At 39.2% G+C, this 26,173-nt stretch overlaps 2 protein-coding genes across 4 annotated transcripts in view; one reads left to right on the top strand and one right to left on the bottom strand.

Annotated features, from left to right (window-relative positions):
- The window catches only part of dnajc13 (DnaJ heat shock protein family (Hsp40) member C13), a 45,932-nt gene extending 32,684 nt beyond the window's left edge, over window positions 1–13,248 (bottom strand). For both annotated transcript variants that reach the window (XR_012599838.1, XM_074693202.1), the window contains exons 1-2: window positions 13,064–13,248; window positions 7,503–7,583 (exon numbers count right to left, since the gene is read on the bottom strand). Coding sequence is in view for 1 of the 2 variants with exons in the window: in XM_074693202.1 (XP_074549303.1) it covers window positions 7,503–7,570 (68 nt within the window). In the remaining variant the exon portion in view is untranslated. The remainder of the gene's footprint in view (window positions 1–7,502; window positions 7,584–13,063) is intronic.
- A 2,867-nt stretch (window positions 13,249–16,115) lies between these two features.
- lztfl1 (leucine zipper transcription factor-like 1) lies at window positions 16,116–25,954 on the top strand. Of its 2 annotated transcripts, none has more exons than XM_074693460.1 (10): window positions 16,116–16,413; window positions 16,711–16,835; window positions 17,594–17,788; window positions 21,181–21,238; window positions 23,178–23,249; window positions 23,343–23,408; window positions 23,501–23,578; window positions 23,865–24,023; window positions 24,158–24,261; window positions 25,747–25,954. In XM_074693460.1, the coding sequence occupies exons 1-10, from the start codon at window positions 16,411–16,413 to the stop codon at window positions 25,763–25,765; spliced, it is 879 nt and encodes a 292-aa protein (XP_074549561.1). In that variant the 5' UTR covers window positions 16,116–16,410; the 3' UTR covers window positions 25,766–25,954. The 2 variants fall into 2 exon arrangements, with proteins under 2 accessions (XP_074549561.1, XP_074549560.1); XM_074693459.1 differs by having other exon boundaries at window positions 23,847–24,023.
- Window positions 25,955–26,173: the final 219 nt, after the last annotated feature.

The following is a 26,173-nucleotide window of genomic DNA, read 5'->3' as shown; positions in this document are numbered from 1 at the left end:
TGATGATTGATAGATAACTTATTTGACATTATGAAGGAAACTAATGTGAGGGCAAACTTTGTTGGGATCAAACTAGCATTACATAGGTCTACAACAACTACGCACAGAAAGTGGGGCACGTGGCAGAAAGGGCAGTGACTATTTCATTAATTGTTGATTAGTCACTGAACAGTTCCTGGTGAGACTTGATTAGTATATAAATGCCTGAAATACGCATTGCTAGTTTTCATCAGAGTAGGACTTTGGCCACCACTTTTGACTCAAGCAAATTCTACAGTTCTATAGTTTCATTTAGCAGACGCTTTTGTCCAAAGCGATGTACACCACAAGCAAGAATTTAGACAGAAGGAAAACCTAGTAAGTGCGACAACAGTGCTACAAGTCATTTGGCAGCAGGTTCTGGCATTAAGTGCAGGGTTTTTTTTAATAGTGTAGAATTATCTAGCAAATTAACCACAATTAATTTCTGCAACAATATACTTCAACCCTCAACAACATTCAGTTATCAGTGCTGAAAATTCACTAAGAGCTGGGTCTGAGACCTTCTGACTCATTCTGCCCCTGAGGACAAAGAGTAGAAGGGTCAGATTAAGGGCCCAAGTGTTCCCTGAATAGATGAGTCTTCAGATATCTCTTAAAAGTAGAAAGGGACTCTGTGGATCATATAGAGTTAGGTAGCTCATTCCACCACTTGGGCACAACAGAGGAGAAGAGTCTGGCTAGAGATTTAGGCCCCGTTTACACGGAGACTCCCGCAAAGATTCTTCCTTTGCGTTTCCAAAAGCCACCCGCGTTTACATGAGGACGGCGTGAAAACGATCCGCGTTCATACAACTCCAGGAGGACAAGTCTCTTCTTCTGTTCTTTCTTTTTCTGCCGTTTTGTTGTGTGAGACGGTCGGCAATCCAACCATAACGCGCATTACCGCCACCTACTGGACCGAACTGGCTCAACTGGAAATGTGGCTGCGCGCGGAGCCTTCACCTGAAACTGCGAGTGCGCATGCGGTGACATCAGCGTTTCACCCTGAAACGCTCCGCTCTTTGTTTACACGAGGCTGGGTGGAGGAGCGGATTCAAATCTTTCCACTCTGGGGAGCGTTTTCAAAAGTTTGCGTTTTCACTGAAAACGCAACGTGGTCTCATCTAAACGGAAGGCCAAAACGCAACAAAATGTTTGTGGAATTGACCGTTTTCGGCGTCATGTAAACGGGGCCTTAGAGCCTGGAGCACCAGGCTTCTTTCACAAGCAGAGCGCAGTGGGCGAGAAGGAGTGTAGACCTGGATGAGGGACCCAAAGTAGGAAGGAGCCATTCTTGTCAATGTTTTGTAAGCCAGAAGAAGAGCTTTGAATTTGATTCTAAAACTGCATGTCAAAGCTAGGAATACCCAACTACATGCACGCAATAGAGCACGCGCAATGAGCGTGCTCACAACCAGCTTCAGCACACTGGCTGTGTTGAAGCATTTGGAGGTGTCAGGAAGAGAAAGCAACCGCACTGCTTTTAAAGCGGAGGTGATGCAACTAACGTCTTGAAAGTTTTCCTGTTGGCATTTAGTCACTCTGCAAAGCTAAGATATATAGAGACAACCATATTTCTGAAAGTCTTAATTAGAAAAAGAATTGATCATTCTTGGTGATTGTTTCATATGTTTTTGAAACATGTCGACTGTAGTCACCTTTACAATGCAAAACTAAAATCTGGGCAATTTTTGTGATTATTTTCAATGAACAATGTCTTATTAAGCTTTACATGAGCAAAATACAAGAAATTCAATTACTGGATATTGCTGCTGGCCATTTTGTGGCTCATGCTGCTGGGGTTAAAATTTCCATATGGAAATGAAGCAGGCAGAAAAACAAAACTTCTGCTGAAGCCATCATGATTAAATTCATGTCTGCTTATTGCATTTGCAGAAACGGATGGAAGCCAAAAACTATAAGTGAGAAGGAAACTGCTCACAGGAATCAAAGTGACTTCTCATTTTGAGGAAATCTTTTATGTGTAATGATTCTCAGCAAAAAAAATGATCCAAAAGAGACGAACGGTTGATAAAGGAAATGTGTGAGGGTTAAACCATACTCACAATAAATGTTTTTGAAGTATTTTGCTCCAAAGATGTAGTTTTTTACAAGTCTTAACATAAAATGTGTCTTTGCAGCTCTTCTTTCGACTCCTAGATTTCATAACGTATCACATTAAGCAACATCCTGTGTCTGACTAAACCCTCTCAACAACTGCCTTTCTCCCTCAGACAAATATCTTCACCAAAGCCTCAGAGCTAAAGATTTTTTTGGGCTGCATAAAAAGCTGGGAAAACACTGCGTAATCCTCAACACAAGACTGCACAAGATTTCAGAGATGCAAAAAAAGTGATTAAAGGAGAGCTGAATGTGAGAACAATGTACAATGATGGGAAGACTAGTATGAAAACATGATGTGTTTCTTACAAGGAAAGGCTTCAGCATCTGCCGTAAACAAGCCGGGTCAGAACACAGTACAGAGACATAAAAGAGAAAGTATTTGAGCAACGATGAGCTGGGAAATCAAAGCCCTTTACTGACCCAGTGATCTGGAAAAGGATCCACCCCTTGGAAAAAAGCTATGAAAACGCCCCTCATTAGGACACACACAGACACAAATCAAATCTTCTGTATGAGCAGGAGTCACAAGGTTTAAATTAAGCTCTTACAACCCAGTGGCCACATATGTGGACTTTACATTTCTGTCTCTCAGACCCATGGTACTTCTTTTTTTTTTTTACTTTGACCTATTAGCCACATATATGGACACTTCCCACATCATCTTTTTGTGATATCACAACTTAACACCCATTTTAGTGGGGAAAAAAATGCATTTTAAGTACAATAACACAAATAACAAACTAGGGTTGGTCTGATACAACTTTTCTGGTTCATATACCCATAGCGATACCTGGGCTTTGGTATCAACCGATACAGATCTAATACCAGGGTTAAATAATAACCTGTGTAGCGGCTTCCAAGAAACAAAAAAACTAGCTGAGAGGCTGAGGTTGGGCCTGGTAGAATGTCCGCCTCGTCTGAGCAAAAAATCACTCAAATCCTATGATAAACGATTGATCTAACAAACTGATTTAAACGTGAGGAAAAAAAGGATTACAACGGTGATTTAAAGGAAATAATGGTCAATAAAAAAATATGACAACCCAGCTCCCCCAGTCTCTCCCTTCCAAGCCACACAAACCATGACAGGTGACTGTCTGGAAATCACTTCATATCTCCGCCCCCACCCAATACACCATACACCAATTAACGTGCTCCCCTCACGAACCAAAAAATTAACATAAAACAACCTCACACTGCAAAATTCCAGAAATACCAAAACAAACTATAAATGTATTCATGGCTCCTACAACCTGAATGCCCTACAGTGTGATAAGACTGGTAACATTTTGGGTAAAAGGCAAAAAATTACTAAATCTAATATTTATTTAAATTTTAAAATATTTAAATGAGATTGCCATCAGAACAATTCTTCAGAATGTATGCAAGTTCTCTTTAAATGTAAACTTTTATACCCTGTAGACTGGTAATGCAGCTAAAAACAAAGCAAGTGCATCAGAGGCAACATTTTAAATTAACTAGCAAAGAGAGCTGGTTAAAAAAAAAAAAAAAAAAGACACAGAGCTGTTTGCCTGGATTTGCCCCACTGATCTCTTGCGACACCGATTGAGCCTTGAGGGGCACTAATACACCGATAACCGATCAGTATGGGAACTTCCCTATAACAAACAACTAATTAAGAACTCATAACACAAATGATCAAACTTCCTGTGCAATGACCAAGTTTAGTTATTATACTTATTAGGTCTTACTTATCCCAAACAGCAAGGTGAATTGAAAAATGCACACCAGACAAAACCTCAGGTCTTGAGAGGTTAAATACATTGACCATGAACACAGAGGAGAGAGAAAGAAAAAAAGCTCGGGGCATCCGCAAAAACAAACAGCACAAAAAGTTCAGCAATAAAAATAATGTGCTTAAATCTACTGTCATTTCAGACTTTCAACGTCCTGTGAGTTCAACAAATTCACCAGGAAAAATCAAGGAGACATCCTCACTGATATTCTCTTGATCCTCTGACTGGTCCAGCTCATTTATTCTAATGAGCAAAGTCATGAGAAAAATACATGTGAGCATTCATGTCAAACTCATGACTGGAGCTAATGAATCATTTTGCCATGCACCTTAAAATCCAACAGTCTTTCAAACCCACACTTAAAGACTTTAACTTCCTGTAGACAGACTGGTGAGTTCTTGGACAAATTAGTACTCATAGAGACTCTGAATAAGTCACAGTGGATATAGCTTCAGGGGCAGACTAATGACAGATGAGTGTAATTAAAGTTGACTTACAGGAACATGCTCTGTATTCACAGAGAAGAGTTCATCCGAGCACGGTTACTGTATCAGGAGGAGTCACTGCCACATTTTAACAGTAGATTAAGTCAATGAGAACAAAATACATTGGAGTGCTTTTGTGACTGAATAAGTGGAGTTTTTTTTGTCTGAGGAGCTGTGATCACAGTGCCAAAGGGAGATGCAGCCTTGGCTTCTTTTCACCACATTTCTTTAGCTACCCAGCACAAAAAGCAAGAAAATGTGTGTGGTAGATTATGTCTTTGTTGTAACAATGCTTCTTGAAATAAAGTTATCCTGTTGGGAAGCCTGCTAAATTTCTTTTTAAATGGTGTCACACGCAAAATGTTGCATCCATGAAAGATTGGCCAAAACTTCTCTGCCAATGCCAAAAAAATGAATCCGCTATTGAATCTTTTTTGAGCTTTTGGATCCAATGTGGACAATTTTGTGCACATTTATTTAAGGGATAAGGCTGCCATTGCAATAGACACATTTCCTCTGTTCTTTATCTTTTTGTTTGTTTTCCTTCTTGAAGAAGAGCAGGGTAGGCTTTTTATATCTTGCTGTTTTTGTTTAGTTTGTGTTTTCTATGTTTATTAAAAAAAGACATATATTTGTATGTAATTGTTCTTACTTTTTGTGCTTAGTGCAGTAGTCTGAACATTAGAGTCTGAGGAAACACTGAAGATGTATCATCAGCTGAAATATCCTCTATATCCTCCATATTATTTTTTTTATCACTGTCAAAAATGTTGCTAATTTACAAAACAGGCAAAGGCAAAAAGAATCTACGCTGAAATACCACAACATACTCAAGAGCCATTGGAAATGTAATGTAAAAGCTGGTTTCTTGAATGCAGCATACACAGTAACGCCAAAAAGCAACCTCAGGTTTGAAAATATTAGGCCAAGTATGTATAGTTAATTTCTCCATCAGCACTTTTTGGAGTTATTAAACTTGCAAATTAGGTAACAAAAGTAACTTACAAGTAGCCTACACTTCACCTTTCTCTTTCTGATTGCAGGGTGTCTGCGGAGTCTTAAAACGTATTAAAAGTTGATAAATCAGCTGTGGGAAAATTAAGGCCCTTAAAAAGTATTAAAAGTCTTAATCGTAATGTTATGAGGTATTACAGTTTATTGGTATTCAAGCTTTGACTCCAAACGAATCGATGAATATTTATTTTCCTCCTTGGGACTGTCACAAACTAACCTGACACCCCAGACGGACAGTTCCATAAATCCGCAACAGAAATAGTCCGTCTGGTTGGAAAATGTTTTCAGGGTCTGAACCTTCAAAAATAACCACACCTGGTGATTGGACGATCATTCTGCTCATCACACTCATCACAGACCAGCGTGAGGATCTAGAAACAGCTTTAGCATCTCAAAATATTTATCTCTCTAGATCATAAGAGTTTCCAAAGCCTCCTGAGAAAATGTCTCAGACTTTTGATGACCTGGGATCCTGGATTCTTACGATTTAGAGAAAGCTTCCCCCAGCTTCCCTGGATCTCAGTTGTTTTGGAAAAAATTTTCTTTGTCCAAATCACCTTTTTAATGCGATGAGATAAGGTATTTATCAATACGGTTACGTAGCGCTGTTGTTTGAGACGTGACAACAAGCAAAGTTGTAATTTTGTGAGGCGCGGGCTGTACATAGCGCTAGCAGCCCAACATATCCGTAGGCTTATGTGACAACAAACTCAGTTTGTACAGGAGTTTAGTCGCCGTCCCTATGTAACGCTGATAGAAAGCAAATAACACATTCTCAAGCACAATGATGAAATAAATTGTTGTTGTTTTTCTGCAAGTTGGCCTTGAATAACTGCTGTTACTTTTCGTGATAATGGGAATGTCAATTAACCTGCCTTTAGTTTCATTTATTTTTTCAAGCTTTATTCCTTCTCAGTTTACCTAATTTATGTTAAAATGCAAACTATAACTGTTAAAGATCGGTTGCTAACAACAGCTTAAAGTCGCGATAAGGTCATAAGACTTTTTGAAAGGTTTTAAAAAAGTCTTAAAAAGGTATTGAATTTAATCTCAGGATTTCAGCAGATACCTTGTGATTGTCTTCCTTTGTTCCTACTTTAGGTAGAAGCTGAGGTCTTCATATGAGACTGTCGTCAAAACTTAATATCTGTTCCTAGAGCTCAGAATCTCATCCCTGTCTGTGCTGGTGCTCACTGACAAACAGCAGAATTACATTACACAAGCACCAAATAAAGTTTAATATTAATTTCCTGGTTGGCTGCCTCCTCCTGTGGTCCTCTGCTCCCTCTTTTCATCCTCTCTGACTTGGAGAGAGTCGGTTTAATCTCCTTCAAGCATTCAAAACAATGAATCTGAATTTGTGCCGTCAAACTTCAACTAAGGTCAGGAGGAGGGTCCAGATCACACAGGTCATGTGACATCTGCATGGGGTGTAATTCTCCGGTGTCCACCACACATACACACACATCATCACTCTGCTCTGACAGACACTTCAGGAAGCATTAGCAGGATGAAGCTCTGATGATGGCTAATGCTCGGCAGCCGGGCTCAAGTTTCCTGAGTCAATGGCAGAGAGCTTTAATGGGACACAGACGTTTAGAAAGCAGGTATTGGTAATCTGATCCGTCCTCTCTGCTCACACTGAGACTTGTTCATCCTTTGGCTCTGAGAGACACTGAGCGTCTGCATGCATGACGATGGTTATGTGTGCATTTGCTGCAATAATCCAGAGGTTCCCAAACTTTTTAATTTGTGGCTCCCAAAAAAGTAGTGCCGGGGTCCAGTAACATAGGAATACGCCAATTAGTCAATTAGAAAAAAGAAAAAACAAACAAATAACATACTTCCTTAGCTGTTAGGTAGAAAACATGGCTTTCTATAAGGGCTGCATCAATAGAGTTATCGTTTAATCCAGCAATTAATCGAGTAATCGAATAAGACATGTTGCATACTCAGGAAAGTCAAATGGAATTTCAAGATCTTTCAATGTCTAAAGTTGAAATGTTTAAAAAAAAAAAGACAAACAAACAGAAAAAAAAAACCCTATAAGGTATTCACCAGCCCATCAGTAGAGTTAGGAAAAACAAGGTGTGGCTCTTACTTTCCCCTCCAGGAGTGTTTGGTGGTGTAGAAACAGGCCAGGTCTTTGTTGTCTTTGAGGACATTCATCTTCTCACTGGCCCTAAAAAAAAACAGAAACAAAGATCAGTATGACAAGGTTCAAAAAGCAAGCCTACACTTCTACAGTTTCAACACAGAAAGCTTTAAAAATGAGCTCGAGGTTTGAGATAGAGTATTAGATTACAGTTGAACAGCAGAGGGAAAGTGACGCTGATGGATTTCACCGTCAGCACGTGACAGCATCTCTAGAAGTATATGGAATACACAGCACAGTTTGCAGCGACACACACTTCACACAGTCATTCAGAATTTTGCATCTCAGAGATAGAGACTCCCTTCAACCACTGAACTGATTCAGAGTAAACTGTGATTATCCAGCAGCAGAGAGAGCTCCATGGCACCAAGGCGGACTGATTCTTCACTCTTATTACTCAGCTATGAGCCGTGGCATCGAGACAGCTGACTTAGATAAATAAAAGACACTCTTCTTTGACACCCTCGCACTCTCCGTCATGCATGCTTTCTACATGCTTTATTTAATCTGATAGGGATAAGATTACAGGGACAAGTTGTGAGTACATTTTCAATGCTGGTTTAGGACCCAAAACTGGGGGTGTAACAAAATTTAGACTCTCACAGACAAAATTTTGTATCCTTTAAGACTGTTTTGTAAGACTGCAGAGCTGTTATTTACTGTGGTACCACAATATCCAAAAGAGCTTACTGTCCTTATTTAATGTGGAATGTTTATCAGCATTTTATTCAACATAACCTGCAGAAACTCTAGCTTTAGTAAACTCAGTGACTTAAATGGAAAGCCCAACAACTACATGTGATGGTAGAGTGACAGTGTGATTGTTTCGTGAGACAGTAGCAGTGAAGTTACATTCAATACAACAAATCTGATACTAAAACACTCAAAAACTCAACACACGACTTTGTTTGCTGACAATAACGCAAAAAAGTGCAGCTCCACTCTTTTCCTTCTTGAAAAATTATTACTGCTGCAAACTCAAACATCAGATTGGGATTCGGTCTTGCAGCTATTCAATGCTAACAAAAAAAGCTCATCAGCAAAATCTCTACTTGGATATTTCAAGTTTGGGCAATATCTGTTTTGCAAGATTCTTGCCAATACACATTTTTATCCAATACAACAATTTCTTGGCCCAACTACCCTGCACAAAGTTGTTACTTTCCAACTTCCAGAGACAACCCAAGTCTTTGCCACCGCTGAAGATTCACCAAGGCTGCCGCTAGCAACTAATACTGGTGAAAGGTTAGTAGGGCGAATAATTTACCTTTTGAAGTGGTGATTACAAGGACAACAAGCTAGAAACACAAATAAATCAGCTTTGATGCGAAGCTTTGTACTGCTAATTAGGCCTGTAATGATAACAAATTTTGCTAGACGATAATTTTCCAAAATATTATTGCCGATAAACAATATTATTGTCAATATTATTTTGATTTTTTTTCCATTTTTTCATTGATGTGATTATGATAAATGGGATAATAAAGTGAGTACACCATATCAAAAGCAAGAAACTTTGATTTCTTAAGAGTATTTAACTGTAATTAAAAGGTCAGGATCTTTTAAATAGAATAAATTAAACAAAAAATATAATAAATTTAACAAACAAGAAAGAGAAAAAAATGCAATGAAAAAGAAATGGACTCTCTTTTAGAAAAAAATACATGTCAATGAAAATAATTAATACTAATCAAAAACAATAAAACATAGACCCTGTCTCTAAAGAAAAAATGAAACTCCAAAAAAAAAATATCAACAATAAAAACTATAGCCTAAATAAAAGGGAGTTTATACAGTTCCTGAACTGTTTGTAACATGTACTTTTTCCCAGTCAATCCGTACTCTGTCAAACATTTTTAAAATTTCTGGCTTTCAACCGTATTGAAGGGCTGCATTTCTTTGGCAATGTAGCTGTCTTTGAGGGCCCACCATTTGGCGCTTTTATTTCTATTTACTTTGCAGACCAAAAGCCTCAGTAAGAGCGGATTGTCAAAGAACAAGGCTCCGCTGCACCTCCCCTCTTCTTCTTCGTCGCCACTATTTTCAAACAAATGCGACATATCAGCTCGTTGGTGTTCATGAGCTCACACTTTGTTCATTCTGATAATAAACAAAATATTACCACACTGGGACTGTGGTAGGCGGCTTAAGAACCGTATCTTTTGTGCCATCACTCATATTAGCGTGTGTTTCCTCCTTACCCCGCAGGACGCTTGCTTCAGCTCTCTCCGTGTGTACGCGCTAGCAGCCCTGTCTTCACCCCAAAGATCGCATTTTTGACAGATGCTCACTCAGCTATAAATCCGCTAAATCCTCTACCAAACCTATGCACCCCGATGTTAGGAAAGATAGACGTAGTGAGCCATCTTCTCATTCAGCCTCTTTGGTCGAAAGAGAGGAGGAAAACAAACATGCATGCATGTGTCAGTTTATGGAGGCTGGCAAACTTACCAAGGAAGTTTTTATTTATCGTGCGGTTAATCAATTTATTGATTATCGTGACAGGCCTACTGCTAATGATTTGATTTCTGTATTTATTCTTACATATGTTAAAAGCATTTAACCCAACTTGGGTCATTAAACAATAACAGCCATCATCATGACGCAGCCAAACACCATGATTCATACACAGCTGTTATTTTTCCTTTATACTATTAGAATGGAAAAATGGTGTCTGAATGTCTTTAAAAAAAACTCCTTTGATTTTCAGACAAAACAACATCACAACACCAGGCCAGCTAAGCATGTGTCAACAAAGTCTGGTGCAAAGCCAGTGTGTCCTACTGATGGTCAAACACAGACAGAGGTTAGGTTTTTGTCTTCAGTGTTTCTCATGATTGCAATTTCCTCTCAAACTTGGACAACAGATGATTTAGGTTCCATGTTTTTGTTACTAAATTCGAACAGTTTCCTTTCCAAGGTAAACAAAGAACTGGCAAGCACAGGTTATATTTTGTGATTCTTTCAAACGAAAAATAAAGATGAAGGCATCACAGTCAAGCCAGACGAAAGCAAACAGAGGGAATAGCCGCCTCTCCAATCGTCAGCGCGGTAAATTGCTGGGGGCTGCACTGTGACAAGGGGAACCTGTGTCAGCACTCTGCCAGGATCCTGGAAAAATCTGACTCCTGTTTTTCCTTCCTCTGCTTGTCAGGGTGCAGCTGAAGCAAAAGGGATCTAAATGAAGGAATCCAAGCTCAACAAAAGAGACTCTTTGCTCATAAAAGGGCAGGGTGGACGCTACTTTCAGATTCCTCATCATGACACAAGGACCTTTAGAACACGCAAGATCGGCATCAACATAATTGATGCATGTGTGCAGGGCACTGCAGAAACAAAGGTGCAAGGAACAGTCAGAGCCAAGTTTGCATCAAGTGTTTTTTCCTTCAAACACTCATTCACAGAGCTGCATAATGAATCTAATCCAAAGCAGGGGGCCGATGGAATGCACAATAGGAGATGTTAGCAGTGAGCAATGCACAGTGTGCTCTCTCCACTGCTGCAGTGGGTAGTGCCGCTTTTTATTGTGGAGTATAAAAAAAGGCAAGGCAGACTCAGGATTGAGTCATGTGATTACGTCTCCCGACTGTTGTGCCTGTGTGCAGATCAAATTATTCCTGATGGCCAATTCTTCAAAGAGTTAAAGAACATGAAGAGAAAGTCAGGGAGGTAAATATATAAACAGAAGCAAGTAAAGCAGACTTTTGACAGGATAACTTGTTCCACAACTTTCTGGAAGTTTAACAAACACAGCTTTTGGCCTTTACTAACACAGCTGTTGCCATTTTAGTGTATAGGGATAGCTGTAAGTATAATCCCATAGCAGGCACGTGCTTCCAGCAAGACGCATAAAAACAGAACTGTACCAAGCTCTGAATGGGACTGAGAGTAGACCATCAATCCATTAAAAAAAAAGAGAGAGACTTGCTTCTGGTTTTCTACTTATAGCTGTCAAAAATGAGCGTGATCATCTGTTAAAATGCACAAAGCATGGGACTGTTTCAGCATTTCTGCGGGTACAAGGGTTAAAAGATCATGTGCCATTTTTACGACAATGAGCACATCTTACATCTCCTGTTAAAGTTATACTGAATGTGTTACAAGAATCTGAATCCAACATCAAATCTGCTAGTTTAAAGTGCTCTTGGGCTTCTTTCCAGATTATTCTATTCTACTGCGAGACAGATAACTTAATGGTGTCTGTTGAGGTGTTCGATGTGTGTTGCCTTCCTCTTGGCCGGTGGCTGACAGAATAAACAGCAAGTCTGGCTGTAGAATAACTTACCTAAAAAGTAAAGGAGAAAGCCTCCGAGCGTGTAAATATCTGGGAGGCCTTTTCTGTAGTTTGACAAAAGTGGTGACACAGAAGAAGCTGGACTTTCGAAGTTACAGCAAACAATACAAACAAACTTGTTGCGTGTGAAGTTTAAGTGAATTCAGCATGTGGGGCTATAAACATATACATATATAACATATTTTACACTATTTTAGTGTCATGTTAATGTTTTAAATGTGTAAATAAGTGTAAAGCTTTTTTGGAAGCTATTTTGAATCATCTTTGAACTTTGACAACTCACACAGCTTTTTTGCTTCAGTTTTGCAAAATAAACTAGCTATGCATTTGTCAATGTGACAAATTCAGAGAAGCATTTCCTGAAACAAGTGCACCGCAGCTATTTTTAGCCTTTCTCTATGGTTTAAGGTGTTTCTTCAATCACACTTAAAAATGTGTGAAGTTTTTGTGTTTACACCCTTTTATGCGTGCTAAAAAATGTATTACAAATATTAAACATGTTTGAACATTATAGAGTTGATTTAAAATTGACACAACTAAACATTACGAGAATATCCTGCTTATTTTAGCCTTATGTATCCTCTGCACTGAAGAGCTGTTGCAATGTCCCAACACCGTTAGCAAACCAAATGAAGCAATCCCAACCACAATATGGGAATTGAACGAGCCGGAAGTCCCCCTTTTGATGTTATCTCGCGTTGTTTTATAAGGAATAAACACAAAACCAGTTTGCAAAATGCATTAACTTGTAAATATTCAGCATGTGACTTCTCTAGAGAAGATTTAAGCTCATTTTAAAAAGCGAACAATTTGTAAGTCAATTTAAAAGATGTGTGGTGACTCCGGATCAGTCCAGTAAATCCATGACAAGCAGCATTAACGTTACCTGAGCCTCAGCCACAGCCTCATTCTAGCCAACCTCTGCTTCATTGCAACGGGCCTAAACGGTGCCATGTATCGCTAAAAACAAGCACGACAGCACCTTCCCTGCGACGTTGACGCCAATGCTCAACATAACTACATTGACAAACATTTCAGACAGCTTTGTTGTCAGTGTTTGTTTGTCATATGCAGATTAGGGGCTGTGACTGGCTGTGTTTAGTTAGCCTCAAGCCAGCTAACTAGCACATCAGTGTGGTCTTGTGGCACAGCTAGCTCGTCGCATTAGCAGCGGGGTTCAATCAAAGTGGCAGTTGGTAGCGCGTGCATTTACCTGTAGAATCGCTAACGGGTGTTATTCGTAGCAGTCCCTCTGCCCCCCACCCTCCTCTGAATGCAACCGGTGCTTCTCAGTTCTCCCACTCTGATGCTGAAGGTGCTCAGTAACGGCGTATTCCCCTCAACAGGGCTCAGGACGCTGCCATATTCCTGATACCAAAAGTGTGCCACTGCGCACGCGCGAGGCCTGCCTGTCATGCGGCTGTCAGCTGATTGGTTTGTCTGCGCGAGGATTTGTTGAGAAACCTGACCCGGGATCAGATTTTCTTCATTTTTTTGTTGTCGTTTGTATTGAGGCGTACAGTGAACACTGACCTCAGAACAGTTTTATTTTATACGGCTAATGCGGACCAACTACAATGGGGGAATCTCCAGTTTCCATCCGGATTCATTTTATGCTCAGGAAACGAAACTGTTTCAACTGGATAAATCAACAGGCCTTTGATTTTGCAGATCTATTCTGTGATCCCTTTTCTCTCCACTAAACTAAAGTCGAATGTTTAATCACGTTTATGTTATACTTAATATTATCTCTTTTCAAAATTTGATCTGCCTATTCAGACTTACAGTATATCCCTTACCTGCATATATGTTTCAAATTCAAGACCCATGTGAGAGGGGAAAGAATGGCAAGAGCAAACAGGGCTTTGAATACCGCATGTTTGCAGGGTTAATGGTTTGCATTATTGGAATAACAATGAAATAGCTGAACAAGTTGCAACTAAATGAAATCATTGGATGATATACTAATGTAAAGTCTATTTACAGAAGTATATGAAATTCACTAGATTGTCAAACACAGATTTCTATTTCCTATAAACAGTCATGGTCACCATTACACAACTGATTTCTCAGTTAACTTTCTGAAAAGATTGGATGACATAATTTCATCAATCTGATTTAAATCTGTCATTTACGTATCTGCCCTTATTTCTGCATTGCTATGGGGAAAAAATAGATAAAAACTACCTTAGACAATGTAATTTTTGCAGCAAAGTTTGTTGGCACTAGTAGGTGAACAAAACCCTTGTGGATAATAAGGGTTATTGTGCCCCCTAGAGACTCAAATGCAACAATACGTCTTGAAAAACTTGATTTTCTGCAGGAAATGAAGGCATTTAACCTTTAGTCCCATATGAAAATGGAGACTAGGACAAAAATAAACTGGTAACATATAAAATCTTGTTTCAATATACACTCAAGATATTAAGAGATACAAAATCAACAATGTGACAAATTCTCAATCTGCATGATTTAATTCAAAATGTAATTTCCTGCTCTCCATCGCTTACATTAATGTGTCCAAGATAGATTTGTGTACTGAACAATTAAACAAAACTAAACTGCAACTATTTGCATACCTTCACTGATCCATGTGCACTTGTTCTGATGGTGTAGCTACATAGTTTGTAAATAAGATGCAAATATGTCAACATTATCTAATTATGCTCCGACTGGACATCAAAATGGACAATATGGACACATAAAAAGTATGAACCACAGCCTAACTGACCACAGAACAACAGCATCAACACAGTATAAGATGGATAGGATAATAGTTTAAAACGATTTTAGCCCCTGATATTCCAGATGTGAAACCACATTTCAAATTGTAAGTGACTCACCGGGATTGAAGGTAAAGTGGAAACATCTTGGCCTCTTTGACTGACTGATGTTACACAGTGAACTGGAGCAGAGAAGACAAGACTGGTCACGTTATAAGGCATCTGATTTGGTGACCAACCATGCGCCGCCCGTTAGTCTAATTTAATTACAGCTAGAGAGACATGATGGAAAAAAGTTCCCTTCTTTATTTCTCAGGAACCTCCTTTACACAGACTTGTAATGTCCTTCAGGCTTCAGAGGTTGGGAGGAGACAGTGCTACACAACCTCTAAGAAGTCTTTATTTGGCTCACATGGAGTCAGATGAGTTTAAATGTTGAAGAAGCAGCCATGTTGACCATGGGAATTTGTATTGTATTCATACTCATAGTGGTCAAGATGTGCAATAAAACAATATAATGTGAATGTCATTCAAGCTCAGAGATCACAATGCAATTTAAAAAAGCGTGTTTTGCTAAACGCACCATCAGTGGGTTTATTTGAGTGGAAAACTTAAAGCTGGAGCACTTATGTTGCCCTACCAAAGCAAAGCTCTACAAAGGAAGTCTTTACTTAGTAAGTACAAAATGAAACATCTCAGAGACTCAGTTACCTTTCATCTAATCCAGTTATCAGTGAAAATATTTTCTTTAAAAGATTGGGGTCCTCATTTTACACAATCATTCTTTACCTTATACTTTGTTATACTTTTTTTAAACATTGGATTAATAAACATTTTACATAACATTTCCCCAGCTTCTTACTTATTTAGTGTACACCACAACATTGTTTTGAAGAAAGTAGTTGAAAGGTGTTAAAATAGGCAGCGAGTGTTAGGTAAGTCACCAGTTGGACAAAATGCATGAAAATCTGGAAGTGTAGTATAAATTGAGTTGAAAGGACTTCAGTTGTGCGTCTGTTACACTCCTTTTGCAACCCTGTGCTACCATCTCTTGTTTGGTAGTAGGCCTATAGTGGAAGTCAATTCTGGGTACCATTGAGTAAAGAGGAGCTCACAAGCTGCACAATTTTTTAAGCAGTTGTACCTTTGAAATTCAAATTTGTGAATAAAAATCCATGGGTATTTATGATTTTGCGGCATGTTTTGCATAAAAACTGATATCTTGTAAAAGAGAGAGAGAGAAAAACAGGATTTCAACTAGTATGAAAACAGGATAGGTTGAAAAATGACTTTGTAAATGTCTGTTATTTGTTGCTTTTCAGCCTTTTAGGTCTTTGACCTGATCATAATAACGACTTGTGTTGTACAATAGATTTTTTTTTAATTATAAGAATTATCCTTTAATATCATTATAATTTATGATATGACTGCATTGTGTTCAAACATTACTTCTTGGTCATGTACGTACATTACCAACAGCGCTCAACAGCGTTATGTACATGGCGCTGTTGAACGCACCTCTCGTAACCAAGGTGATGACGCTATTCCCCGTAACCAAGGCATTCTCAAGGCAAACATTAGCTGGATAGCTTGGCTAGCCAATCTGCCAGATAATCTTTTGGCTATGAAATAACCTCCGTTTGGGCGTTTTGGGTTCAAACTGAAGTGGAAGCAGTTTTCTAGAACCTTCGACTCTAGAAGCTTTAGCGACTTTGGCTTCAAGTCTTTTCGCTACGTGGCCTAAATAAGAGACAGAAACATCCATTTTTTCCTGTTAGATCAGCTCTGTGTCCAGGCTAGCAAACTTAGTGACATACACGTTAGCTGCACAGCCACCATGGTAAGTTGCTCTTTTTTTCTGTTTATAGCTCGGTAGCACTCCCCTTTGCCCCCATATGGGAACACGTCTGTCCTTTTCGTAAACATTTGTCATTTACAGAAAGCACGTTGTACGAGCAGCCTCGTGTGAAGAGGCCCTGTCACATATTAGCTGAGGGAAAATCCTCTTCAAGTTAGCTGATAAGCTAGCTGTGGTCTCCATTAAAGCTTCTCTGTGTCTCCCTATCTTCTTTGCCATCTTTCATTTTCAGTAATCGTCTTTTATCAATTTGTTCTGTCTCGTTTTCTTCCTTTGTAGGCTGAGTTTGGGTTTAACGAACACCATCAGAATGAAGTCATTAATTACATGCGATTTGCTCGTTCAAAGAGGGTCCTGAGACTAAAGACCATTGACTCATGCTTTGAAGAACTCAAAGATAGTAGGTAAGTGGTCACAGAGTACATGCATGTTAACTTTAACTTATTCAACAGGTGAGATAAATACAGCACCGCTCAAAAGTTTGGGATCTCTTGGGAATTTTCTTCTCTTCCATGGAAACACACATTAAATTAGTCTAAACAGAAATTATAGGGAATTAACAGAACGTGCTGACATTTTTAGAGGTAGAAATAATAATGATTTTAATGGAAACTATAGAGATTTCACTTGTGCTTCCTGGAGCATCTGTCACAGGATGGTTTGGCTTGATGGAGTCTTCCTCCATCCTTTTGTAGGATGAATCTGGTCCTGCAATGCCAAGCCATGACGTCCAGCATCTTAAAGTTGCATCTTTTCTGTTGATGCTGACAATGGTATTTGATGGGTACTATATAGGTGATAACCTGTGAGGTGTCTTTGTCTTGAACTACACTCTCTTAGATGTTTTTTTTTCTCATACAGTTCTGCATCAGGACCTCCCTCTCCTTTATCTGCCTTTGTTGAAGACAGTTTGTGTTGCTTCTCTGTGAAGCACATGACAGTTGATGAGGCCTCTATGCAAAAATGTGGATCAGTCTCTAAATATGATCTGACTAACTGTAATTGTTCGTAAAATGGATAGTTATTTTGAATTGCATAAGAAAATGTTCTTCCCTGGAAAACAAAGAAACTTGCAAGTAATCCCAAACTTTTGAGCACTAGTCTATGTGACACAACAGTTTATCTGTAACCTATATGAGTTTTTGATGATGTGTTTCTGAAGGCTGGTGGAGGAAACCTTCACGGTAGACGAGGTGAGGGAGATGCTGGACGGGCTGCAGGTGGTGGTGCGAGGGGAGGTGGAGATGGAGCTCATCAACACAGCTCACACTAATGTGCTGCTGCTTAGGCAGCTCTTCTCCCAGGCTGAGAAGTTCTACCTTCGACTACAGAGTGATATATCAGAGCTGGAGAACAGGTGAGGAGGAAAAGTGCAGCAGAATCAGGCTTCCTGTAAATTAATAGACTGTACAATCAGAGAACTTTTGAAAAAAGGCTTAGTCAATTTTGCTACCATAGACTGTTAAAAAAAAGGATGTCATCTTGCTTGGCTCAAATTGAGGTTGCCACAAAAACTGCTTTCCCTGGTGGCTGGTTGCAGTATATGTAAAAAAAAAAAAAATCCGTGTCCCCAGTCGTTCCAGATGAGTTGTTGTCAAACCTTAAAAAATTAATACACCTCGTAGAAATGTTTCTCACATCCGATTGTTGTGGTGATTTGAAGATATCATTTGGTTGCCTTGTATTCAAGTCCTTTTTTTCTGAAGGGTTTTGTTTTCATTCATTATTAGAGGTTAAAAACGAGGCTTTATGTTACGCTTAACGATGATTGACAGCTGCTGATCTTGTGTATTTTTTGGGGGGATTGTAAAATATGTCGAGGGGGAGAGCCAAGAAGAGATTAAACTCCCGAAAGAAAAATGATTATTATTTAAGTCACCCGGCTCCACTCAGATTCTCTCTACTGCGCAGACTCTGGCTGCACAATGGCTGCGCCTGTGATGGGGTATTTTGGCTTCAAAACTGTACAATGGTGAATGGCATATGCTTGCTACAGGCAAAAGCAAGTCTCCTAAACCCAAAAATATGAAAAATATGTACTTATGATTATGTTTTCTATTCTCGTCCTCAAAAATTGACCTGTACGCACAAAAAAAATCACATTGGGGAGCACCAATGCAATAAACACAATCTGTCAGAGGTCAGGGGAGATGACTGATTTGTGACATGACAGTTCAGGGTCATACAAATAGCTGCACTAAAGCGAGAAGCGACCCAAGCCCCTTGAGCACAAATACAGAGCTGCTCATGCCGATATAAGACATTCTCCACTGTGTACCACTTCCTTCTCTGCGCACTTCGGATCTCACGTGTGTTCAAAGTTTATGCCTGACAAAAAGGTCATTGGAAAGCCACACATATGCATACACCACCCAGCTTTCCATCAATGGTTTCCTCTCTGCTGCGTGTTGAAATGGCCCCAAACCGCAACATCTGTTACCCCCTGTCTCTATATTTCAAGGTCAGCACTCAGAAGCTTCAAATGTATTTGGTGACTTAAACATGCTGGCCCAATATTACAGGGGTACGTGGAGTGTAGAGTGTTGATCATTTACAAAAGTGGAGAGAAAATGAAGATTGTAACACTGAGATATCTTCCCGCAAATTAGAAAGTCTGAGGAATTGTTATAAAAAGCATAATAGCATATAAAGTGCCTAAAAACACTGGAATTTGTTATCATATAATATTTTTTAACTGAAATATGTTTTATGTTTGGACATCATGGGGCTTTTTTAAGTATATAGTTTATTTTTTAAAACACCCATCTCCACTTGTTTCGACCCTGGTTTATACCTATGTGTTGAGTCACAAAAAACATGCCTCTACGTCTGTGTCATAGACTGTATAAAATATGGATGTAGTCTCCGTGACGTAACCCGTCTGTTCCTAAAACAGCGAAATGAATCCAACTAAAGCAGCCTTATTGAACTAGACGTAGTCTTTGAGCTTTTTTTCTAACAGCTATAGGGCGCCCGTCAGTCATGTAAGCTGAGCTGTGTCTCTGATTTTTGTCCATGTCGCTCTTCAGTACTCCTCCAAAAATGAGGGCAGTGTTATTTGTATGATGGTCAAACAGATTCAGCCTTTTCTGTTTGCTTTTTTTTTGCAGCAATTTTGATAAATTGGAGCTGATTTGTGCTGCTTTTTTTAAACATTCACAACTATTAGAAGTAAAATCCTTTGCACAGCAAGAGCGACGCGAATGGCACAAAATTGTGAAAAATTTGGAGGTGTCATATTCAATCTCTGCAGCATTTCTCCTCCAAACGATGTCTTTGTAATCGTTGTCTTTGTATTTTTTATGTCTTTTTTGTGCTGCGACACGAACACAATCAATGTTGAATGTTTTGGTGAAATTTGTTGAATGTGACTTGTAAACAACGTTTTGATTGGTTGGATGTTTACTCGTTGCAAGCGAAATTTGGACAAATCAACCCGGTCTGAAAAATAAAAGCTGCAATTTTATTCAGCGAAAGACAAGGCTTCTGCACTGAAAAAGGAATATGCAGCCCTTCAGTGTACACTGTCCATTTGACAGAGGGCTAAGTGACAACATGTCTTGCAGTCCATGTTGCCTAAATTTGAAAATCTCATCACCGGCAGAATAAATAATTGGTAAAAATAAATTAACCTTTTTTTTTTTAACAAGTCCAGTCATAAAGCTTTTGTTTAAACTGCCTCTATTGCCAACTTTTTCAAGTGTGTGTTTACTTTTAGAGTGGAGACGTAACACAAAGCTCACAGCAACATGCAATTAAATTGAATCTATGGTGCAGCTCTCTTGCTTGTGTTTCCTAGCATAAATGCAGAGACCGTTTCACTGCATATGTCTCAAATATAAATCTGAATAAAAGCAATGTGATCCCATTCATGTGATATCAGTGATGGTGAGCAACAACATTGTGTTTTTCCGGAGCTTTCGTAATACCCCTGACGTTTGGGCAAAACATCAAGTTGAGGCCTGAAACTTGACAAAATAAACAGTAGCTGTTGAAAATGTTAGCTCTGATGCATGTACGCATGTCAAACTCAAGCTGAAAACATACATCATCCTGTTCCTCTTTTCAGTAACTCACAGGAGGAAGCAAGTTTTCCATGTTCACTGCCAACATGTTATCTGATCATCAGTATCACAGTTAAAGGTCACAAAACGTACACTTCTGCCTTTAGCTGCTGTTAACACGGTTACAAACCAAAGCTGTGGCACAAGTGTGAGCACAGTGAAGCTCCACAGAACAGGTTAAGGTGGATTTAAGATATTTCGGTGAACTTCATTCAACTTCTGACCTTGTAACCCTTCACCTTCTTAACACTGATCATGTTTTGCAAAATGTTCTTTTGTTTGTGACTTGCACATGATGGGTGGTTTAAAGCAGCTTTTATTTTTGTAGCGTTCTATGTGACTGCTCAGCAAGAAAATACGCCCTGAGTGTCAGTCTACGTGTCTTCAGCTGCCTTTCACAAACCACATTTAAGCCCTTTGGAGAACTGTTTTTTTTCACCACAGGCATATGTTTTTTAGTGACAAACTGTCATCAAGAGCCTGGGTGTTTATTTTCTTTGACAGAAAGACATAACTGTCAAAAAGTATTTTATTGTGATGTGGGGGGGAAAGCGCACCAATGTTGTGATATCAGGAAATGGTTAAGTTGTCAGATCAGCTTCACCCTTGTGGTATTGCTCATATACTTTGTATACTATAAGGATTCATACTTACACATCATCTTTGCCCTTTTCAACCCATTTAGGGAGCTGTTAGAACAAGTGGCAGAATTTGAGAAGACGGACTTTAAAACCACTGATAAGGTGAGTAAAATGTGCAGCTCTGTTACATTCAAAAGCTGCTATTAATCATGTGTTCAAAGCACCCACATGGTATTCAGTTACTAGAGAGCAGTTTTGCATGTGAGATGTATTTTTACATGCCTTGCTGCTTGTCGTTCACACTTAGCTGTGTAGTGCAAAAGTCACACATCTCTGAGGTCGAAGCGTGGTTTTACTTTGCACGCATAAAGACAAACAACTATGCACTAAACATGCTTCAGTCTTTCATGAAAGGTGACAAACATATGGCCTAGGGTCCAAAACTGTCCTCCCAGGGGTTCCAATCTGGCCTATGGGGTGACTTTAAAAAGTGTTAAAAGTGAGTGAGAAGAGCAGTTTTGATCCAAAAAAAAGTTTAGTTTTCATGGTTATATTTTCTGGCTTATTAGAGAGGACAGGAAAGTGGATAGGCCTGGAAAACGGGGGCAGTGGGACGCTGGGGCGGTGAGTGCGGTGGGTGCGGTTGGATTTAACCAACCAACGGTGAGTGTGCATAACCTCAGCCACTAGTGGTCCGTTTTTCATGTGTTTATGCATTTACAAGGCAGGCTCATAACTTAACCATCTACCTCAGAAGATGTGAAAAATTATTAAAACTTAAAACGATTTCTAGATCTTGACCTAGTTATTGTAACCATAAAGTAAAATACTGTGTTTTTTAGCTCTGGCTACCCGTAACTCTACATATTATACCTTCGTGGATAGACTGGGGTATCGGCACATTGTAATGCACCTTTATATTTGACAAGCTAGGGTATAATACTGTTGAAATTACAGTTGTTTTATTTAAGGAATTTCAGGTTGTTCATATTTTTTTTGTAAAAAGATGGTTCATTAAATGTAGTCTTTAACTTACAGAAATTAGGGGTGCGCCAATTCCAGTGCAATCCTGGTATCAGGTATTGATGCTTAACGGTCTTAAGGCAGATTTATGTTTGAGGCGTCTGCAGGGTTTGCGCCGCTTCGTGCAGTTGAATGACGTCATTTTTGCTCCTACGCGCAGTCCTTTTCACACAGAAAGTTTCTGTGGCCACTCTCGGCAGAGAAGAGGAATAGGTTTAAAGAACCTGCAAAAATTTCCAGTCCAGTTGTAAACAAAGGCAGCCTTCTTTGACTTTTTTAGGATTCATTCAGGGGATCTGACATCACATCATGCTACAAGTTAGACAAGAAGAAACATTTCGCCCTCTGCTGGAGAAAAGCGGTATCTTATTTCATACCCAGCTTATGAAGAAAGACTAAAAAAAAGGATTTAGAATTAGAAAATAAATGTGATTTTCAACAAAAAAAAATCACTATTTAAAAATTATATATAATAAAAAAAGTCCTGATACTTTTGTGAATCCATTTTTTCTCCCACCCCTATAGAAAGTGGCATTAGATATCAGTGACAAAGCCCGAACCATAGGACAGATCTCTTCTGTTTTTGCAACAGCCATGTGCATATACTGCATCATCAACACCAGCATTTTTGCCCAGCAGAACAAAAAATGGTGTTGAGAAAGACAGCCACAGCAGCTGAGCAGTGTGGAGGAAAATTCACACTTGTATCGTCATCAACTCTGACGGCAACTTGCAATTTGTGCAAGTTTGTAATTTCTTTAGTACTGGAGATTTACTCACCACACATTTACATATTAACAGCCTCATAGAATAATAATAATATAGTCAGTTTAAGTATATTTTATTTCAGTTTAAAATTTTATAAAAAGCCTGAAGTTACCAAAAATATAAACCACTGTGTCATCTGCATATGAAAGAATAGAGGGTGTTAATGAGTAGTGGTATCAGATCAGATCAGTAATGGTAGTGGCCAGGGCGTATGAAGTTGGAGTTTCAATTTATCAATAAAATGTCATGTACAGTAAAGTATTAATCAGGTGCAAATTAGTAATAATGTTTTGATTTTTACCCCCCAAAGAAAATTCAGGAAACAAGCAAACCCAAGCTTGCACCGTTAAATGAAGGCGGTGTGTCTGAACTTCTTAACAAGGTAAACACAAAATGAAATCTTGGAGTAAATTCTTGAAAAGTCATCCCTAAATGAGTTTTCCCATTTTCACACCTGTCTTTGATATTCCTCCAGGAGATAGCGAGACTACAGGAGGAGAACGACAAACTGAAAGCCAGGCTGCGGACTTTAGAATCACAGGTATCTCAATGAGCAACTCTTCCCTTAAAACAAAAACATTTAGTTTGTGTTATTAATCACCTATGTCTGTATTTCATTTTGGTTTAACCCAGGCGATGAGTGCACTAGATGAGAAAACCAGGGCTGAGCGAGCTCTGAAAGACCTTCAAAAGGTGCAGGGTGAACAGCAGGTATGGTTTGGCAGCCTCTTCTTATGTGCCATGTTGAGTTCTTTTCCATTTTTGTTGTTTTTTGTTGTTTTATTTCTGAACAATTGCTGTCATTTGGTTTTATTTGCTAACTTGGACCTCTCATGGTATGTATCTAGCTGACCACAGTTGCGTTTCTGTGTGTGATAGTGTGAAAGAATAGGGTATAGATCTGTAGGGTTAAGATTTGATAATGATGATCTCCATTGACTCTATCTAAGCGTCTGTTTTTTTGTTCACCCCCTTCAAGCTGGCCACTAAATCCAAGGAGATCAGCAGTCTGGAGGACACAGTGGCTGCTCTGAGGGAAGACTACGAACGGTCTCTTAGTGCCAACGCTATGTCCCAGAAGGATCTGCAGGAAAACCTGATCTCTGCCAAACACGAGCTTCTGCGAGTGCAGGAGCAGCTGTCCCTGGCAGAGAAGGTGAGTCATTGTTGTTGGTACCTGCAACTGACAACAACAAGCATCTGCTTGACGCCCCTAAAGATGTCACATGTGGCTTTTAGGCAGGTGGTATTGTTGCATCAGGCTCTTCACAGTTTTTGTTCTGTGTGCAGGAGTTGGACAAGAAGTTTCAGCAAACTGCGGCCTACCGAAACATGAAAGAGATCCTCACCAAGAAAAATGAGCAGATCAAAGAAATTAGGAAACGATTGCAGAGGTAAGTGTCATCGATAAAGGCTAAATGTCCCAATCAACGTCATATCTCTCTACAGCCTAATGATATTCTGAATTAGGTTATGGCTTTCAGATGATACTTGAGCTCCAGTCTGTTCCTCGTTTGGAGATTAGTTGTCTGAATTTTATTTTTTTGAAAGAGGCCAGTGTAAACACGAAAAGTAGTGTTTGTTAGTTTCTTTATACATTAAAACTACACACTGTTTAATGTTTTTAGAAAACAAATGAGTTTCACATGAATTACTATGAATTTGTTCCAAAGAGTAAAATAAGAAATGCAGTTCCTCATGTTGCCACTTGAGGCTAATAGAAAACCAAGGAAACCCTGTTAGAATCCTGTATTAAAATCATAGACTATAAAGTATGGGCGTAGTCTCTGCGGCATCACCGATTTGTTTCTGATACAGAGTTTTAAAGCCTGTCAACAATTGGGGGGCTATATCGGAAATGCCAAACTCAACCTAGCTTAGTTCGAGTTTGGAAGAGGCAAAGAGTCAGGCCTTTAGCCTTCTTACAGACAGCTACAGGAAGCCCACATTAGTCAAGCCAGCCTTGCCCTTAAACGGGCAAAACTTGTGCGTGTGCTAATGAGTTGCAAAAAGTTCACCTCCATACAGTGTGTGCTGATAGATGAATTAGCTACTTAGCGTAGCTGTTTTTTTGAAACAAGCCCTGTAGTGGCAAAGCCTGCCATGAGTTTAAAAGCCATCTGAAAGAGAGGAGCCCTAGCCGTTGTTCTGACGCGTGTCCACTTTTAAAAGTAAGTCCAGTACTCACAGGTCTGTACCATGATCCATTTATTTTTCAGATGGAAGCTCCATTCTTGTCATTCCTTTCTTAGGAACCTCATTACACAAAATCCAACATAAAGACCTTTTCCATTACACGGTCACAAAACGTTTGGCATGAACTCCCCTCACCCTGAAACAAAAGACTGACTCCCACACCTGAACTGACTGCCCTAATAAACAAAACTCCACCCACAACCAAGCACCTCAAACGGTCTAAATAAATCTATGATTTAACATAAACTACCTACTTAATTGTTCTACAGCTAATATATTTAAATGAATTTGATACCTAGAACTTAAAACAAAAACTCATTTGAACTTAATACTGTAATTAATTTTCTTTGCAAGAAACAATTTAAAATGGCCTCTACAGATTCTTTGGCTTGTTTGTATGTGAATATGAATTTGTTGTTTTTCACTGACAGACTCAAGTGGACACTCAAGGAACTGCAATTTTTAGCGCTTCCACACTGGCTTCTTATTTTTAGATCTGGGGTTGCTACTTGGATTAGCTAGATGTTAGAAAGTTAGTTAGCATTTCCAGTGTGGCAAAAAGGTACCAACTTGTGGAACCTTTTTTTAAAAAATTTGGTTCTTTTTGCCCTTTATTTTTATTCTACCATCCTGAGATGTGACTCTGATTTCAGATTTTAACTGCTTTCATTGCTCTCTTCCAGATACGAGCCCAATGAATGAGCATTACCAGACACATCTGCTTAAAACAGGTGTCCAGAGGGTAAATTTACGACTGTGGTTTGGACCAGAAACCATCGGTTGCACTGCTGTAAGACAAGAGACAGAAAAAAGCACACCCACGGGGGACTGATCATTCATGTTTTATCTGACTTCTTCTGTAGTTTTTGGCTTTAGTGAAAAGCAAGGATGGGAAGTACACACTAATGAAGCAGTGATAAACGATAGCTGTGCTTTTTTTCTACGTCTCAATTCGAATCTTACTTACAGTAGCTAGACTTCCCTCAGTGCTCTATGCAATTACTATCACGTCCCTGTTTGAAGAGGCCTTGTCCATGTGCTGAACTGGACAGATACTTACTGTCTGCCTGAAGCTTTGCAGTCTTATCTATCAGAAGGTTAGAGGTGATA

The sequence above is a fragment of the Halichoeres trimaculatus genome, unplaced genomic scaffold, assembly GCF_033239565.1.
Source record: "Halichoeres trimaculatus isolate MK-OKI-2021-1 unplaced genomic scaffold, fHalTri1.1 fHalTri1_scaffold_18, whole genome shotgun sequence".
NCBI lineage: Eukaryota > Metazoa > Chordata > Actinopteri > Labriformes > Labridae > Halichoeres > Halichoeres trimaculatus.
This window is presented reverse-complemented; position numbering and strand designations above follow the sequence as displayed.

Bases quoted from the DNA above. Each gene is read 5' to 3' on its own strand.
- lztfl1 (XM_074693459.1), top strand. The intron at 21,239-23,177 runs GTGAGTAAAATG...TACCCCCCAAAG, and splicing joins ACTTTAAAACCACTGATAAG to AAAATTCAGGAAACAAGCAA. The intron at 23,409-23,500 runs GTATCTCAATGA...GGTTTAACCCAG, and splicing joins TGCGGACTTTAGAATCACAG to GCGATGAGTGCACTAGATGA.